Source organism: Neovison vison, chromosome 3 (assembly GCF_020171115.1).
Source record: "Neovison vison isolate M4711 chromosome 3, ASM_NN_V1, whole genome shotgun sequence".
In the NCBI taxonomy this organism is placed as follows: domain Eukaryota; kingdom Metazoa; phylum Chordata; class Mammalia; order Carnivora; family Mustelidae; genus Neogale; species Neogale vison.
Genome location: NC_058093.1, coordinates 175515730 through 175535092, shown reverse-complemented (window position 1 = coordinate 175535092; position 19363 = coordinate 175515730). Strand labels below are relative to the sequence as shown.

Genomic DNA, 19363 nt, shown 5'->3' with positions numbered 1-19363 from the left:
TCTGTGAATTAGCTATAAGAGCTAACTCTCATGGTATTGAAGGAGTGGCCTTATGTTGGACTGCCTGCAGTGTAGAATGTATGCCTGATGGCTTTGGCAGGCTGGCTGGAGCTGGAGTGGGTTGGTTTGGAGGTTCTGGTGGGGCATGTTGTGCTGTGGATACCTTTGTGGAATTGCTGGAGTGGAAGTGGGCATAGGCTGGATGTGTTCCAGGATGGGCTATGCTGTGGACATAAGCTAGTTGGATCCTGGAGGGTGCTGCCCTTGGCAGGATGGCTGGATCTGGGGCTGATGTATTTGGGGTCTGGGGGTGTACTACATGGGTGCTGTCTTTGAGGGATGGCTGGAGCTGGAGTGGGCCAGGTGTCTGGAGTGTGCTGGGGTGGCCCTACCAGGTTGGAAAAGTACCCGGACCTGTTCATGTTTACACAATGGAGGTAGATGCAGAACGTAAAAGTGGTGCTTGCTGGTTCCTCTGTGAGAGTTGCATTGGTTCTGTACCTATTTATTGGAGGCTCTAGTGTTAGTAAATGGATTTCCTTCATTTATAAACTATTTGCCCTTTAAACTGCTATGTCTGAGGGCAGATGAGTCTGTACATTGGCCTCTCATCAATATCCTTCTCTACTGTAGGTTACCTAATGAAGAGTGGGGTTCCTTTTGTGTCCACACTTCTGTTTCCCTATTGTTTATTGTCCTTTATTGTTTGTTGTGTAGAAGCTGTGCAGTCAGCCCTCTCTTCTTCTTCTGGAGGAATGTCTCTATATATAGGTATAGATTTAGTTTGTGGGAGGAGATAAATTCAGTCTTCCTGTGTCACCATCTTGGACCCTCTTAGCAAATTTTAATGTTTTCAGTCTGTTCTGTATTTTAGTTACAGTGGTGAGTGATCTCTTTTTTCTTTTATTATTAGGTTGTAAACATTAGATTGGGTGCTCTTTGAGAGAAGGGTGCTAATATAGTTTTTTTAAAAAAAAGATTTATTTATTTATTTGAGAGAGAGAGAGAGAGAGAGATCATGAATGGAAGAGGCAGAGGGAGAGGGAGAGAGAATCCCAACCAGACTCCACTCTGAGTGTGAAGCTTCACTCAGGGCTTGATCTCATGACCCTGAGATCATGACTTGAGCTGAAATCAAGAGTCCAGTGCTTAACCAACCCAGGCTTCCCAGGGAGGTTTTTGAAAACTAGATAACATTAACCATTTTAGCCACTTTAAAGTATAGAGTTTAGTGGTTTAATTCATTGATGTTGTGCAATTCATGTTGTGCAATTATTACCTTATCTAATTCCAGAATATTTCTATCACCCCCAAAAGAATCCCTGTTCCTTCTAGTTTGCCTCTTTGCCCATACTCTGACAACTGTTAATCTTCTTTTTGTCTCTACCTTTTGGGACATTATGTATCAATGGAATCATATAACATGTGGCCTTTGTGTCTGGCTTTCTTCATTAGATATTTGTTTTCATAGTTCATCCATGTTTTAGCATATATCAGTACTTCATTCCTTTTCATGGCTGCGTAATATTCCATTGGATGGAATATTATACACACACACACATACACATATGTACATACATACCACATTTTATTTATCCATTCGTCAGTTGGTGATGTTTGCATGGTTTCCAGCTTTTGGCTATAGTGCTGCCATAAGCATTTGTGTACAGCTTTTCTTTTCTTTCCTTTCTTTTTCTTTTCCCTTTTTTCTTTTCTTTTCTTTAAGATTTATGTGTTTTAGAGAGAGAGAGTACATGCATGAGCAGTAGGGGCAGGAGAGGGAGAGCGAATAACAAGCAGACTGCATGCTGAATGTGGAGCTTACATGGGCTTAATCTCACAGCCTTGACATCAGACCTGAGCTGAAACCAAGAGTTGGATACTTAACCAACCGTGCCACCCAGGCGCCCCTGTAAAATCTTTTGTGTGAACAATGTGTGTTAAAGAATTTGGCGCTGCCCAAACAAAGTTTGACTGTTCTCTTAGGTTCTGGGAGGGAATCTATACCTGATAGGATTATTTTTGCTTAGTGTGCTTGGGTTGGGCGAAGGTAGCTGGGAGACTGGCTGTATAAATAATCTTAGGATAGGGATTGGTGTACCAGAAAGGCCAACCATGTCATTTAGGGTAGACTTTGGTCCCAGTGGTATTAGTTAACCTGGAGACTGAGTTCAACCACCTGGGCTATTAGTCACTTTATTTTGCCTATGTAATATATCTCCAATTAAAACTCTGGAAACTGAACCTGAGGTGAATTTCCCTGGTTAGCAGTACTCTGTGTGTATTATCACACATAGATGCCAGGAAGGTAATGTGTTCTGATTCCATGAGAGAGGACTCTTGGAGGCTCTGTGTTTGTAAGCCCCCCCAACTCTGCTCTGAGTTTCTTCTTTTGGCCGATTTTAATCTGTATTAAACCATAATAACCTTTATGTGATAAATTGTAATTAGTCGTCTTTTGTTATAAGCTATAATCATGATTATAATAGCTTTCAGTAAAGTTCTGTGAGTCTTTTTGACAAATTATCGAACCTGAGTGGTTTTGGAAACTGCCCAAACTTCCAGTTGGTTGTAGGAGAGAGGACAAAATTAAGGCCTGTTCCGAATTAAGGCCTATTCCTTCAGACTTTGTAGTTGCCTAATTCCAGATGACATGTTTTCATTTATTTTGGGTATATACCTAGGAATAGAGTTGCTGCATCATATGGCAGCTCTACCTTTAACTCTTGAAGAACTATTGAACTGTTTTCATGATGGATGTGTCATCTTTCATTCCCACTGGAAACATAGGAAGGTTCCAGTTTCTCTACGTTCTCAGTGACACTTATTTTTTGTTTTGTGTGTATTTTTGATTATAGCCATCCTGGTGAGTATGGAGTGATATCTTGTGGTTTTGATTTGCATTTCTCTAATGACTAATAATATTGAACATCTTTTCATGTTCTTATTGGCCATCTGTGTATATTCTTTGGAGAATTGACTCTTCAGATCCTTTGCACATTTTAAAATTAAGTTGTTTGTCTTTTTGTTGATTTCTAAGAGTTCTTTATGTTTTCTGGATATTAGGCCCTTACCTTATATGGTTGGCAAGCATTTTCTCCTATTTTCTTTTCTTGCCTTTTCACTTTCTTTCTAATGTTTTCAAAGCACAAAGCTTTACACTTTGTTGAAGTCCAGCTTAACCTATTTTTATTTTTGTTGCTGTGCATTTGGTATTTTATTTAAGAAACCATTGCCTTAATCGGGGTCACAATCATGGACACCTGTGTTTTCTAAGCGTTTCAGCTCTCATGTTTAAGTCTTTGATCCATTTGAGTTTAATTTTGTATGTGAGGTGGAATCACAATTTTATCCTTTTGCATTTGGATAGCCAGTTGTCCCAGCATTATATGTTGAAAAGACTGTTCCCAATTACTTCTCATTATTAGAGTTAAGTGTTAAATTCAAAAGAATCAAAGAGCCCAATTTTGTAATATTCTTTGGTAATGTGTTCCAGTTTTCTCTAAGAATTATTTTTAAAAATACTAACATTAAGTTTCATTTGCCTTTTATCTTAATGAAAATTGATAGCTTTTTTATATGTTATTCTTGAATACTCTTTAGAAGTTTAAAAAAGGTAAACAAATGATCAGAATTAGCAATATCTTTGGAGGCAGTTTTTATAATTCTGGAAAATAGATTCATTCCTTTTATAATATTTTTATGATACTTTTATATAGTACATTTTGAAATTTTTTGTTTAAAAATTTTTTGTTTTTTTTCAGCCTGTAAGTGTATCTTCATGATCTTTTTTGTAATGATTTATTGTATTTCTTTCCTTCAACTTTTGAGTTTTAAAATTCCAAACTTTGAAAAAAGTTGAAAAAATAGTACATGAATATCAAATTACCTTTCCTCTAGATTCACCAGTTTTTAATATTCTACCACAATTGTATGTATTTTCTTTTCCATCTCTCTGCTTGATATTGTAGACATCATGCTTCACTTATAAATTGTTTCATGTGTATCTCCTAAAAACAAGGATATTCTTTTACATAACTATAATACCTTTATTACTTCTAATAAAATTAATATTACCATTAATAATATTATCAAATATACACGATATATTCTTTTTTTTTCACGTCTTCTCAAAATGTTTTTTTTTATGGCTATATTTTCCTTTTAATTGTTCAGATTTAGGCTCCAGTCAGGTATCACACATTACATTTAGTCTTTCTTTTTCTTTTCTTCCTTTAATGCAGAGTCTCTTGGCCGTTTTTTACTTTTCAGGATGTTGACTCTTTTTTAAGATCCCATGTCCCTTTTTTGTATATTTTCCACCATTTGGATTTGTCTGATTGTTTCTTCATGATTAGATTCAGGTTAAACAATATTATCTTGGTGATAAAGATGCATATTTTATAGTTTGCTCAGTGATTTCCAGGAGATTGAACAACAACAACAAAAAGGAATATTTCATTCCTCTTTCTTTCTGCCACATCAACCCAATTAAAAAAAATTGAGGGAATCAAAGAATCTGCAATTATTGGGAACATCAAACTTCAAAATCTTGACCTGATGTTTTTCATACTTTGGCAAACTTAGTTTTTTTAAGTTATCACTTTGATTATAAGAAAAGCTAGTCTACTAGAAGAGCACCAGTCTGGATGGTAGGAAATGGGTGCATAAGATGTGAATTGTTTTACTCATTTGTTTATTTAAGAAATGCTGTTGATCATTTCCTCACATCATACAGTTGCTAAGTGTGCGAGAACTGGATTCCAGTTTTTATTGCATTTGGCCATTAAGATGTCATTTACTTTTTACACAGTAGGTATAGTAGTAGAAACCTCATTATAGTCATTGGAGGAATAAAATAAAGTAGTGAAAGTAGTAACACTAAATGCATACCAGTCCTTAGCTTAGTTGTAGAATTGAGGGAATTTCTCTTTTCTTTTTTCTTCCCCTCCCCACCTTCTCTGTGTCTTTTTCTTTCTTCCTTTAAAACCTAGGCTGATGGTGAGGAACTGCTAGAGAGGTTGAGACACAAAAGGAGAGGAATAACTAGCATCGTAAGATACTGGAAGATGGGAATGAGAGAACACAGGTGGAGGGATAAGCTTTAGATAGGCAAAGCCATACCATTTGATTTAAGAGGAAACGTATCCAAATGGATAGGTGAAGGTGTGTAAGGGGAGAGGGTTAGGTACTTGAAGGAGTCCGGTGGACTTTATTTTTAGTGATATATGAGTTAATTTCATCTGCCAAGAGTGAGTTTAGGTAAGAAATTTGAAAAGAGATGAGGGTTTGTAGTTGACCAAGGATAAGTAAATGAATTAATGAGTCATTTTGATAGCCTGAGAATGGGTTTAATTGACCTAGTTCTTCACTTCTGCATTTTTCTCTGCCTGATTTTCCCCATATAAAGGGTTGAATTAAATTCTTTGGAAGTGGGATTGAACTGAAGATTAGAGGTTTGAAGGAGTTTGGGGGTGAAAGGTAAAGGGAGGATGGGAATTTAGGATGCTAATGAGAGGGCCGTGAAATGATTGGTAGTTTTTGGAGAAGAGGAGCATGTGTGCAGGAAGAAATGATTGACTCAGTAAAGTAGAGGGATGGGGCATGGTTTACTTCGATAAGATCAAAGAATAGATGAGGACTAAAAGGTTATAGCCAGAGATAAATCGATGTTTAGTTTCAGAGTTGGAATAAGTGTGAGTGGTGATGAGGTCCAGGTTAGGGTTCCTGGAATGGATTAGTGGGATGAATGCAGTTGTATTTGTGTAGGGGAAGAATAGTTGAGGTACGCACATCATATTGATTGTGCCTTGAAATTGCCCAGGGTAATGACAAGATTTGTGTTGGTAAGGTAGAAGGATCTTAGCTTAAGGCTTCATTGATTATGGAGAGAGGAACACAAATGGGTTCAATAAAGGACATTACATTCTAGCACAGCCAGATAGCATACCTCTCAAAGAGAAGTGGATTTTATGCAAATGTGGAGGAGTTTTAGCCTAGAAGCAACTAACAGAGGAGCTAGGAGAATATGGACTCTCCTCTCTCTGTTGTGTATGTAGGGTGTTAGAGAAATCCATTAGATTGGATTTTATAGAGCAAGTAGTTCCAGCAAGAGAAATGAAACTTTATACTCTTAATGACTGGGGTGGGAATGCAAGACTATCGAATTTTTTTAAAAATGAAAGCATGAGGCTTTCTTTTCTTTCTAAGAGATTTTATTTATTTGAGAGAGCGAGAGAATGAGGACAGAGCATAAGCAAGGGGAGTGCCAGAGGGAGAGGAAGCAGGCTCCCCACTAAGCAGGGAGTTCCAAGACCTGAGCAGGAGGCAGACAGGTAACTGACTGAGCCACCCAGACACCCTGAAGGCATGAGGATTTCAAAGACCCCAGTGGAATTGATTGGAATAAGAAAGAAGCAGGATGATAAATTGAGGGTTGAAAATATAGTAGAATATTGAGATAGCAGTTTGAAGACTGACTGTGATGGGGATCCCTGTGTAAAATACAGATTATGGAAACCAAACAATGGTATTTGCTTAATTTTGAATGGGGGAGAAGGATATTAGTGAAATTACTGAAATGTAATACATTTAGAAATGATAAAGATAGCTGAGGGGCGCCTGGGTGGCTCAGTGGGTTAAGCCGCTGCCTTCGGCTCAGGTCATGATCTCAGGGTCCTGGGATCGAGTCCCACATCGGGCTCTCTGCTCAGCAGGGAGCCTGCTTCCCTTCCTCTCTCTCTGTCTGCCTCTCTGCCTACTTGTGATCTCTCGCTGTCAAAAAAAAAAAAAAAGAAAAGAAATGATAAAGATAGCTGACAATTTTATACTATTAAAAATGAAAAATGGTTAATTCTGACTTGCTTGTAATAATGTGTCCACTGGGTGTCGCTGTGGCTTCATGTTTAGTTATACAAATAACTAGGTATAGGGGCTTTGTGTCTGTGGAGTCCATATTACATGGGTCTTCTGTCTGCTTATTTTTCCTTTTTGCAGTGAATTTTGCTGATATCACTTTCTGTTTATTTTTAGGTATAGCTATTTATCACCACTGCAAATAAAGCAGATACCTATTCCTAAACTGGCGGCTCCAAACTGTCTTGTTATTACTTGGGTGACCAATAGACAGAAGCACCTACGTTTTGTAAAGGAAGAACTTTATCCTTCTTGGTCTGTTGAGATAGTTGCTGAGTGGCACTGGGTAAAAGTAAGTTGAAAAAGTAACTTATTTGTTCATATAGTGTGACATATAAGTCATATAAATGTAGCATCTAATTTTTAACACTTAACATGTCACTGCCCTATTCCTTCGAAACAATCTATTTAAAACTTTTACCATACTACGTTTTTTCTTTTTGATGCTAAATACTTATATCTTCTTATTCTCAAAGGGTCTTTACTTTTTGTTCTCTTTTTGTAGTAGAGTCTCAAACTGCTGGCCTTAGGAAATATTTGATTCAGGGAGCGATAACTGGATGGCATTCTAAAAAGCTCTGATGTCTGTAGTTTAAAAAACAACAACAAAAAACTTTGGAGAATCTGTCAGTAAACATTGAAATAGTATTGTCCTTCATCTTCTTGCTCTTTATGCATCCACAATTTTGAAAAGTCACCCTTTTTGAGTTCTTTCCTGTAGTTTTTTTTTTTTTTCTTTTTTCTTATGTTGCTGGGCATGGGAGGGAGAATAGCTAACCCAGCACAGAAGAGGTGGAAAGAACCAAGAACCTTAAGTACTTTAAACTTTAACTTAAGTCCTCAGTGTCTTATGTGCCGCTAGGCCTACTTTTGAAAGAAGTTACTCAACTCTTGGATTGGTTGAATGATCTGTAGTATCTCTGTTTACTATAAGAACCAAAAAATACAGAAAAATAAGGCATCTATTCAGAGTCCATTACACATCTGTTTAAAGATGCATTGTCTACTTGATGAATTTTGCAAAAGCCCTCCTACATTTTAAAAAGATAAGCCAACTTGTTATCGATTGAATGTTTAGTATTTATATAGCTGATATATTCATTTTAGACAGGAGAATTCTGTTTTTATGTACTTTGTCTGTATTTTGTGGGCTACCAGAATATCTTATAAAAGGTGTGTACATTGTTTATTTGCACCTATTTTAATGGACTTAGCGAACAAACATTAACTGTTGTATCTTTGCTTTTTTTTTTAAAAAGATTTTATTTATTTATTTGACAGATAGAGATCACAAGTAGGCAGAGAGGCAGGCTGAAAGAGAGAGAGGAAGAAGCAGACTCCCTGCCGAGCATAGAGCCCAATGTGGGACTCGATCCCAGGACTCTGGGATCATGACCTGAGCCGAAGGCAGAGGCTTAACCCACTGAGCCACCCAGGCGCCCCTGTATCTTTGCTTTTAATAGCATACTTTGGGCTTAGCTTTGGTTGATTTGGTATTTAGGACATTGATGGCAATATAAAACTCCATTCTACCCTGTACATTATGACAGTTCTTTTATTGTCAGAGATGAGGGCCAAAGTCAGGAAAAGGGGAACCTTCTGAAATCCAGTAAATGTTAATACATAAAATCTAAGAGTATCCTACTTATTTGTAGTACTAATCAGTACAAGAGATGATATGATAAGCCCAGAGTTTAAAACAACAAAAAAAAACCAGTATATTATATGAAATACTGTTAGGTAACTATTTGTACTGGTATAACAAAAGGGGTAATTTGCATTGAATATAAAATATATCAAAAGAATAAGAATTTGCCTATATTTATACAGCACTGTGTGGAAGAGATACTGTCTCTCCTGGGCCCTAGAGGTGATAATAGGACTTTAATGATTTGGCTTTTTACTTATCTTGATACTGAGTTAAAGGTTCAACAAATATTCTGTTGGTGAAAATATGTATTTCAGTGGTTAGTTAATAAATTGGTATTGCTATTATCAATTATGTTTTCAGTTTGATTAGCTTTAAGTGAGTCTTTGAGAGTATGATCACTCCAGGGTGAAATGACAAAATTGAACTTCTGGATTTATAATGCCAAGGGTTTAGACTAAGTATTGTCTATCTTACCAGTCCCTGAGCTTTTTTTAATTACTAATTCTAGCTCTGACAGTTTTTAATGACAGTATATTTTACAAAGTTTAATAAGATATACTTTATTATAATCCACTTAGTCACATAGCCAGTAATCAATAAGTATTGTTTGAATGAATAAATGAATTAATGATAACATGGTTTCAGGAGTACATTTTTAATGAGAAGTAGATTTTTATGTATAAGATGATAAAGTAGTATTTAAAATATTTTAGTCCCTTATGGGTGCTTTGTGAAGTGATGCTCACTAGCAATATGTGGCTCCTTAGCACTTGAAATGTGGCTTGTCAAAATTGAATTGATATTAAGTGTAAGATACACATTGGCTTTCAAACACTTAGTATGAAAGAAAAAAATGTAATATACCTCAATAACTTTTTGAATTTATTACATATTGAAATAGTATTTTGGTTATGTGAGACTAAGCTAAATATATAATTATAATTATTTCCTCATTCTTCTTACTTTTTATTTTTAATTTTAATTTTAATTTTTATTTTTTTTAAAGATTTTATTTATTTATTTGTCAGAGACAGAGGGAGAGAGCGAGTGAGCACAGGCAGGCAGAGAGGCAGGCAGAGTCAGAGGGAGAAGCAGGCTCCCTGCCGAGCAAGGAGCCTGATGTGGGACTCGATCCCAGGACCCTGGGATCATGACCTGAGCCGAAGGCAGCTGCTTAACCAACTGAGCCACCCAGGCGTCCCTCTTCTTACTTTTTAAAATGTTTAATATTAGTAGAAAATTTAAATTACACATGTGGCTTGCATTTGTGGCTTACATTACATTTTCTGGATAGCACTAGCCTAAAGGTTTAATTTCTTTTTCTTTGGTAGAAACTGTATAGTGATAGGAAAAAAGCCAGACCCTTTCCTGGATATTTACAAATGTATGGTTTTATTTTGTTTTGTATTTTTGTCTCCTTCCTATCAGATCACCAATTCAGGAGAGTTTGTGTTCCCATTAGATTCTCCACACAAAAAGCCTTATGAAGGTCTTATACTGGGGAGAGTTCAAGAAAAAACTGCTGTACCATTAAGGTAGGAAACATGATTTTTTCAAAATTGTATAAATGTATGCATTTATATGTTTTATAATATTAATAGTACAGTATAGATCATTAACTTCCCTTAATTTTTTTACATTTTTGAAAATCTGGAAATGGCTCAGATCAGAAAAGTGTGAATGATATGGCACATGAAATTTTATATTATCTATTGTTTTATCTGGTTATTATATATAACTTCAATATAACTGTCATTATATTGAAGAAAAGGAAATTTTCAGTAATGTCTCAGTACTTAAATTGCTGATTTCCATTATTGCTTCTGTTCTTGAGTTTATTTTTAAATTCAGATTCTGTTTGAAAGGTGAAAAAGAATCAAGGAAACTATGGCTTATGTATGAAAAATTGACCTTAAAATATAATTTATTTTGTTGTTTTGTTTTAATTAGGAATGAAGATGTAAAAGTACTTCCCATTCCAGATCACAAATTAATTGTCAGTGTGCCCTGTACTCTTCATTCCCATAAGCCACCTCTTGCTGGTATGTTTTTATAAAATAGAATTTTTATGACATCTGCAAATTGAAAAAAGAATTGAATTTATTATTTGAGTGTAGTAGAGATTTGGAAACTAAATGGATGTTTTATTTTCATTAATATTCTAAAATTCATAGCAGAATTTATTTGTTTTGTTACAAAAGCTTTATTGCTTTCATTTGGTCCATAACTTGGGAGATGGCTCTATGATGGTTAAAGGGCTGGCTGCAGGGAGAGGCACAGGCAGAAGCTCTGACATCAGGGGGATGTGGAGGTGCCCCTCAAAGGCTGCTGGGCTCTGGAAGCTTCTAATTGTGCTTGAGGATGAACCTTTTGAAGAGATACTTGACAGGCCCAGCCCAGCCTGGGGCCAGCCACCAGCCAACCTATGGAGGTTAGTCAGGTGGTCACCCAAGTTTTTGAGGAGTTTTGCCTCCTCATCTGGAAGTAGCTCTCCAGGAAGTCCCACAGATGGGGATTTATGTGGGTAGAACCCAGAGCATGCATATCTAGAAGGGCCTGGTTCAGGCCCTTCTTCAGGGCCATGCAGCTTCCATGGCATTCATGGCTTTGCCTCACTCATCTTGGGAGGGCTTCTTCATGTTTTGAAAAAAGGTGTGGCTGTCGTACTGGTTTTGCATCTTCCAAGAGATGCCTGGCCAACTCGAGGTAGAAGTGCCTAGGCCTTCTACAGTCACATTGTTACAATCCAAATAGAAGCCCTGAGAGGTGAAGGAGGTCTGCAAATTCAGGTTGACCAGACAGTGAACAGGGGCCTCCACCTTGGGAGGATAATTCTGAGAAATCTGGGAGCTCATCATTGGTCAGCAATAAGGAGCTAACCACAAGAAATGAGGTTGGCTGGTCCTGGAAGTCATTGCTGGAAAGGAGATTGGAAGGTGGTTGTAGAGTAGTCAGAGACTGGAAGAAGGGAGTCTCTGGGTCTGTTCCATCCAAAGACTGTTGAACAAGATTGTTGAACTGTTGAAATAAGAGATGGGTTTGTGGGATTGCCAGCTGCACTGTGTAAGATTAGTTTCATTTCACTTTTGCTTTTCCTTTTATACCAATTTTTTGGTTCCCCTTATTATGGTTGTTACTCCCTCACTGTCCTTGATAGACTGAAGACTGATGGGGCATCTAAGGATTGTAGTTCTACTAGGGGCTTTATTTCACTCTATCCCTTGCTTGTTCTGAGACCGGGAACTCAGAATAGCAGAGAGAGATAGAATCTCCTTGATACTTGGTAGAGATTCAGTTTTATGTTGAGGTAGTGTGGCTTTTCTGAACAATTGGAAAGGTAATTGCTGCAGCCTAGTCTTACTAGCCTTAATGCTTTAATATAATGTTTATTATTCAGTGAAACTAAGCAGCAAGGAATAATGGAAAGTTTTGGCTTTGGAGATTGACTGACATGGGTTTGAATCCTGGCTCTGCTACTTTATGAGTTATTCTAACAATTTTTTATCTCAAAGTCCTCATTTAAAGAGAGACTAATGGTATTTGATTTTTAAGAGTTGTTTAATCTTTTAGAGTTAAGATTGCTTATAATATATTTGAAATTATATAGCATATAGTGGAAGCTCCGTAAATGCTAAATTTTTCAAGTACGAGTTTAAAAAAATAGAAATGTAGGGGCACCTGGGTGTCTCAGTGGCTTAAGTGTTTGACTCTTGATTTTGGCTCAGATCATGATCCTCAGGGTCATGAGATTAAGCCCCCATGTCAGGCTTCTCATTGGCCATGGAGCCTGCTTAAGATTCTCTCTCTCCTTTTCTCTGTGCCATCCCCACCCCCAAATAGGAATGTAAATGACATACTCAATTTGTGATTGTTTCCTCTTCAAAAATTTTTTTGAGGAATATCTTTTTTATTAATTTGGTGATTCCTGCTTAAAAAACCCAAAACTTTTAAGCTGCCACTCAGGAAACTACAGGGTCCCCAGCCTATCTATTATTTTGTAGAATATGGGATAGTTCATGAGCTAGAATACATGGGAAAGTGAATTACAGATTCCCAAGGTAATTTTTATTGATTGCGCTTAGGATTTCTGTTATCTTAAATTGCTTATTTGGAAGAGTTTGTAGTGTTACTTCATTTGAGAAATATTCAGATGTGTACCTGATGATCCATTCTTTGCCATAGAGGCATGCTGAATGAATAATCATCTTTAAGCTTTGTACTGTCATAGACTGTTCATTGCGTTAAATATTAGTGACTTAAATGAGAAGTGAGATTGCACTGTTCTTTGAGAAAAAAATCATGTTTGGTACATTATTCAATGTACCAAAACAGTACTCAGTGGAAGGAATCTAATTTGTATTCTTCTCATTTGAATTATCTTTATCATTCAGTGAGTATCAAAGCATAATTAAGTATTTGTCTTAGGGCTTATTATTTTACTTTTAAAAATCTAAAAGCTAAGATCCAAACTTTCTCAAATTACAGTTAAACTGTTTATCAATTCTTTTTAAATAGGATAAAATTATGTTTAAAGATTAATCTAAGAAACAGGGTTTTAAAATAGTAGGTAAAAATTAGTCTTTTATTAATACTAAAAAAATTAGTCTTAACATCCCGTATCTATGAAGTGCAGTTCTGCCATATTCCCAATAGAGGGCAGCACAAACAAATTTATTTATTTATTTAAAGGATTGAGACCCTTTAAAAAGAAGAGTTAGATTTTTGGGGGGAAAATCCACATTACTTGACATATAATCCTTATGTTTTGGTTAGGTGGTGGTAGACAGGAAGTATTTGTAATTCTATATTTTTGAATTTATGTTACTGTGTAGCAAGTACATATATTTTTAGGTATAGAGCTCTAGAAATTAAAGCCATCAGAAAATAATTTCTGCATTGTATTTTACTCTGAAATCGTAACTCTAGGATTTGGGATAGTACATGTTCTATATGTAATGCTTAGAACTTTTACATGTAAATGTTCTTAAGCTGTTTTATGCAAATTGATAAAATGAAATGTTCTCTCTTGCTCCTAAAAGCACCAAGATTTTTTAAAAAATTTTGACTTATTGCTGCATTTACTCTGTTTTTAAATTTTGAAGTTTCCTGCCACAGATTAAAAGATAAACCATCAATAGCTATGCCTTGTAATCTAACATTATAAATGTATATGAAGTTTAAGATTTAAAAGTATTTGGATCAAAACTGTTTTTTTAATTTTTACTTTAGAGGAATTTCCACTCCTTTTACTACTTTACTCGCTAACAGTTTCTATCTGAAGATTGAATCAGTTTGATGAGATTCTGTGCACTGTTTTGAGCCCCTTCTCCCCTCGCCCTGTCCTTTGTTTTCAGAGCAAAAGGGGAATGACTGGCTATGTGTGCATTATTTCCTCCTCTTTGATTAGAAGTGTGTTTTGCTAATGTCAGATGTTATATAATTATCTAAGTATATGTGTATGTCATATTCATACTTTATACATTTGAATTTACTTTTTAAAAATTGAGGTATAATTGACATATACCATTGTTTTAGTTTCAGGTGTACAACATAATGATTTGATGGTATATATAGAGAGAAATGATCACTGATCACAATATGTATAGATAACATTTATTACCACACATAGCTACAAATTTTTTTCTTTGTGATTAGAACTTTTAAGATCTTGAGTTTACTTTTAAACTGATACTTAAAATTGGTAAGAATAAGACATTTCCATTCATTTGCTTTTATTTCTTTTGTTTTGTTTTGAAATGTAGTTAACATTTTAAAAATATTACTCCTTTAATTTCTATTTTTCTCAAACTGAAAGGAAAAAAAAATCATGCAGAAATGAGTTACATGTAGAAAGTAGGAGGTAGTAAATGGTTTTCGGTTTTATGTATTATAGTTGTCAACTCCCAAGTGCCTGGCCATCTTTTTCTTTTTTTTTTTTTTTAATTTTTTTTAAAGATTTTATTTATTTATTTGACAGAGAGAGATCACAAGCAGATGGAGAGGCAGGCAGAGAGGGAGATAGAGGGAAGCAGGCTCCCTGCTGAGCAGAGAGCCCGATGTGGGACTCGATCCCAGGACCCCGAGATCATGACCTGAGCCGAAGGCAGCGGCTTAACCCACTGAGCCACCCAGGCGCCCTGGCCATCTTTTTCTACTAGATTGTATACTTTTAGGAAACATGAGTGTCTGTTTCCTTTGTTAAGTTCCATAGTACTGATTATAGTGGCTGTTCAGAATAGTAAACATTTTTGACTGGCTGACTCCTGCCCGTTTAGACTCCAGACTATGGTTCCAGAATAGAGTTGCTAATGTATTGTACCAAAACACTGAATAAACAGGCAAACAAACAAAACCTTGCTTCAGTATAACCTTAGACCACATTAAAAGTGAATTGAGGTTGGTAAGGCATTGAATTCATGGAGAAAAAAATGGAAAAGTGATATAAGTTTATTGTCCTCTAAGGCTCTGGGGCAATCTTTCTCTTTCAGGTTTAGTAATTTTTAATTATACACTTATTAAAGGACTAGAACTCTCCTGTTAACATCTCCTAAAAGCTATTGAAGCCCAAATTTGACTGCAGTTGGATTATAGACAATGAATGCTTTAAATTCTTTGATTTTTGATAAACAGGACCAATATTTTTATAAACAGTTATTTTGCTGTGAGAGTGATTGGAGAACGTTATGAACATAAAATTTTATATACTTTTTCTTTAAAACTTTATCTATGTCAAGTACTCCTAAGGAATGCTTACTGTTCCTAAAGGGAATTTGATCAATTTATTCCAAGCTCAATCTTGTATGGTAATTAAGAACTACATTTAAAAAAGAGCTCTTCTAGAACTCTTCATGCCTAAATTGTTATTTTCATGCCCGCTTCATGTAATGGTTAATGTAGCTAACCAACAACAATCAAAGTTAAATTGATTTAAATATTTGCAATCCAAATGAACATGTGCTTTAAAAAAAAAAGCTTCTATGGTATTTTCTTTCTGTTACTGTGTATCTTAGCATTTAATCAGCATATGTTTGAGGTACCTTTTCCCTGATAAAATATGATTTTTAGTAGTTATTAATACATTGCATAAGGACTACTTACTTGTGGAAATATATGGTGAAATTTTAGGCAAAAAGGATCTATAGTTTGGGAATGATGGAATGTGCTACCAAGTCAGAGCTATGAAAGTGTTTTATTTGTTAGTTATATGTGTTCAGTATTTTTATTGGTATCTAGTTCTTCATTTACTGCTCTTTCACTAATATATTGCTAGCATAGCATTATATTTTATTTCAGTTTTTTAAAGTGGGTTATTTTTGTGTTGTTCCTATATACTTCTTTTTCACACACAGATTACATTTATTAAAAAATAAAGTTAGTATTCAGCAGATATATTAGCAGTATTGGAAAACTGAAAAGTCACCTGTGAGTGTGTTGAAATTCTTTTTTCTTATCCACAAGTGCAAACTGATAAATCAGGACTCCTGAAATTTCTGATACTGTGTTTCCAATCTCAGGAGTGCTTATTTCAAATGATTTCTAACTATAAATAGTAAAGCTTATGATGAAATCCTTGAAATTAATTAACTGTCCCCCCACATTTTTTAAGGAAATCTTCTTGTTTTTCTGCTTTAAAATGCTAAAAGGAAATTGATTCCTTTCTTAATAATAATTTTTGTGTTTTTTCTCTTTTTTGGACAGAGGTTCTAAAAGACTATGTCAAGCCAGATGGGGAATATTTGGAATTGTTTGCTCGAAATTTACAGCCAGGTTGGACTAGTTGGGGCAATGAAGTTCTCAAATTTCAACACATGGATTATTTCGTTGCTCTGCAGTCTAGAAGCTGACTATGATCTTAAAGTTCTGATTTTCTTCAGTTTTTCTTACCCCGTTTCCCCTTATTCTAATGGATATTTCATTTTCTTACCAACCAGTATGCTTAGACATGTAAATAGGACTTGGTTTCTGTGCAGAAGATCAGAAGTGACTAGTCTTTATGTAATTTTGAGATGAATTTACTTCATTCGTACCAGTATTCCCCATTATTCCAGGTTCACTGCAAATAAAGAGGTAAGCAGTTAGAAAAATGACAAGACTTTGTTATCGAAAAAGTTCGGAAAGCATGCACTGTGAACCAGAGGTCATAATTCTGCCTATAGATGTGTTTTATTTGGCTCATATGGTGTTGTAAAAGAAATTTGAACCATCATCCCGAAAAATCAGGAAATTTCACGTAAAGTGTAGATTTTTGCTTTACTTTAAACATCGGAAGCTCTGGCTGCACTGCAGTCTGTGTTCTTACTGGGCATCAGTCAGTAGGACCCAGTGGTAGCAGTTCACTTGGGAAGGGACATGGGCTCTGCAGTTTACCACAGTAACACTTGCTCCATGCCACTCGCTTTTGTTGTCTACTTGGCCTCTGTGCAACCCAAATTTTTGACTTCTGGTATACTGTTACATTCTGGAAAAATATTGAGAGACCTACCAAGTACCTCATCATTGTACTGAGCTTATCCTTTATGGAGGGTTTTAAATTGCATTCAAGATCACTCTTCAAGTACTTCTTAGTTTTGCTAGTTTTTTTTAGAAGATTTAAAAAGTATTTCCTATAATAATGTCAGAAGATAACACTGCTTATCATTTAAAAGATATTTATATTATTTACAGATTTTCCATAAATATTTTTTTACTAAATAAAATACTTTTTACTGAAATTATTTGAAAAGCATGCTGATTTATTGTGTATAAACTTCTTTAAAATTGAGATACAATTTCACATAAACTTCTCCAATTTTTACTATAGGGTTCAGTGAGTTTAGAAAACATATGTATGGTTGTCTGTCTACCACCATATTCATGATATAGAACATTTTCTTCACCTCCAAAACTCATGTGTCCTATTATAGTCAGTCTCTTCCTCCCACCCCGGGCCTTTGGTGAAGAATGATTTGTTTTCTATCATTAGTTTTGCTTTTTTAAGAATTTTATATAAACAATTGTAGAATATGTAACTTATTGTATCTGGCTTCTTTCATTTAGCATTTTGACAAAGTATTTATATAATTTACAGCTTTTCTACAAGTAGTTATCTGTTAAATAAAATGTTAGATTGAAATGGTTATCTGACAGGGTTGCCAATATGTTTACTGATTTTGCCAATGAAAGATGTTATTTTTCAAGTTTGTTCATTCTTTGAGTGTGTGAATATAGTATTATAGGCTTAACTTTATATTTATAGGGATATTCTAACTTGTTACTGAAATGGAAAAAAAGGTATTAAACATGAAGCAAAACATCTCACAACCGCATTTGAAACCCTTTCCAGCTTCTTGTAGTATTTATAGATTTTATATAATTTATGGAAACATTTTATCCTCACCAAGGTTTTGGATCTTTATTTTTGTACCACAAATACTGATACTTGAGGGAAAAAGAGAGAGGATTTTTATTCACTGAATGTGGTATTCAAGACACAGAGGTTTTTTTTTTTTTTTTTTTTTTTTTTTTTTTTTGTTATCTTAGCTCTGTTCCTAAATTATACAACCTGTGGGCCTTGTTTGTAATGACTGTTTAATTATTCGGCTCTTTTTTGAACAAAGGATGGTTCTGGAAAATGAAATAATCATATACCTTGTGAGAACAGAAAGGCCAGAGTAAGAGCATTGACCTTTGTTTGACTTCATTACCAGAGTTGTAGCCAACTGACCTAATGAACTTTATTATTTGTTTAATGTTTTAAGATATCTTCATTCAGAGATTTTTTTAAAAAAAGATTTTATTTATTTATTTGACAGAGAGAGAGACAGTGAGAGAGGGAACATAAGCAGGACGAGTGGGAGAGGGAGAAGCAGGCTTTCTGCTGAGCAGGGAGCCCCATGCAGGGCTGGATCCCTGGACCCTGGGATCGTGACCTGAGCAGAAGGCAGAGGCTTAAATGACTGAGCCGTCCAGGTGCCCCTCATTCAGAGATTTTTATATTGCTTTTACAACCTGTAAGGATTTTATTTTCTGTCATATTCTTTTTACAGACTCAAAGTCTTTTAGGACTCTTAGAAGTGCTTAGCCAAAGGGATAGAGCTAATGTTTGTTCAATAGTGTGTGTTACTCTTTGCTATGCTTTTTACATTTTATTGCATTTAATCCTTGTACAGTCCTGAGAGATATTATTTCCATTTAATAGTCAAGAAAACTGAGGCCAAGGAGACTGTTTTGTCCTAAAACCTTAGTAAGTATTAGAACTAGGATTAGAATGCATAGCTTCCTGACTTCTGAGCCCTAGAGTTTTGTTTGATTTGGACTTACCTGGAGGCCATGCAATCACAGTTGGCATCCTGAGCAACCACACAAAAAGCCATTTCACCCACACATAGTTAACAGTGGACACCACACTCAAGAAACTTTGGGGAATCTTGCCTCAGAAGATTGTATCCTTAAAATTCATGGCCTTTCTTTTGACATTCTTTCACCTTCCTGTTCAGGGTCCATTAGAGTAAAATCACAGAGCATGTAACTACTTTTTTGGGAGAAGATTCTCTTTAACTTGGTCCTTTCTGTCTTCCTTTCTCAGAAATGGGAAATAATAATACTTATTTCTGAAGTTGTTATGAGGATTAAATGAGTTAACACATGTAAGGTATTTGGAATATTTTAAGCAATCTGTGTATAAACTCTTCACATATTTTTTAGTTTCAGGTCAAAAAGCTTTTCTTTCACAATCTGTATTCCAATTCAGGGCATTCACCTGAATACTGCCCATGAAGTTTTTCTGTCTAAACATCATATTTTCTTGATGTTTTTCTT

At 35.4% G+C, this 19363-nt stretch overlaps 1 protein-coding gene and 1 pseudogene across 4 annotated transcripts in view; one reads left to right on the top strand and one right to left on the bottom strand.

Moving 5' to 3' along the window:
* The window catches only part of METTL4 (methyltransferase 4, N6-adenosine), a 35819-nt gene extending 18588 nt beyond the window's left edge, over positions 1-17231 (top strand). For all 4 annotated transcript variants that reach the window (XM_044243325.1, XM_044243324.1, XM_044243327.1 and 1 more), the window contains 4 exons: positions 7033-7207; positions 9995-10101; positions 10517-10608; positions 16265-17231. In XM_044243325.1, the coding sequence (XP_044099260.1) occupies positions 7033-7207; positions 9995-10101; positions 10517-10608; positions 16265-16410 (520 nt within the window). In that variant the 3' untranslated portion in view covers positions 16411-17231. The remainder of the gene's footprint in view (positions 1-7032; positions 7208-9994; positions 10102-10516; positions 10609-16264) is intronic.
* Positions 10912-11490, bottom strand: LOC122903003 (annotated as a pseudogene).
* Positions 17232-19363: the final 2132 nt, after the last annotated feature.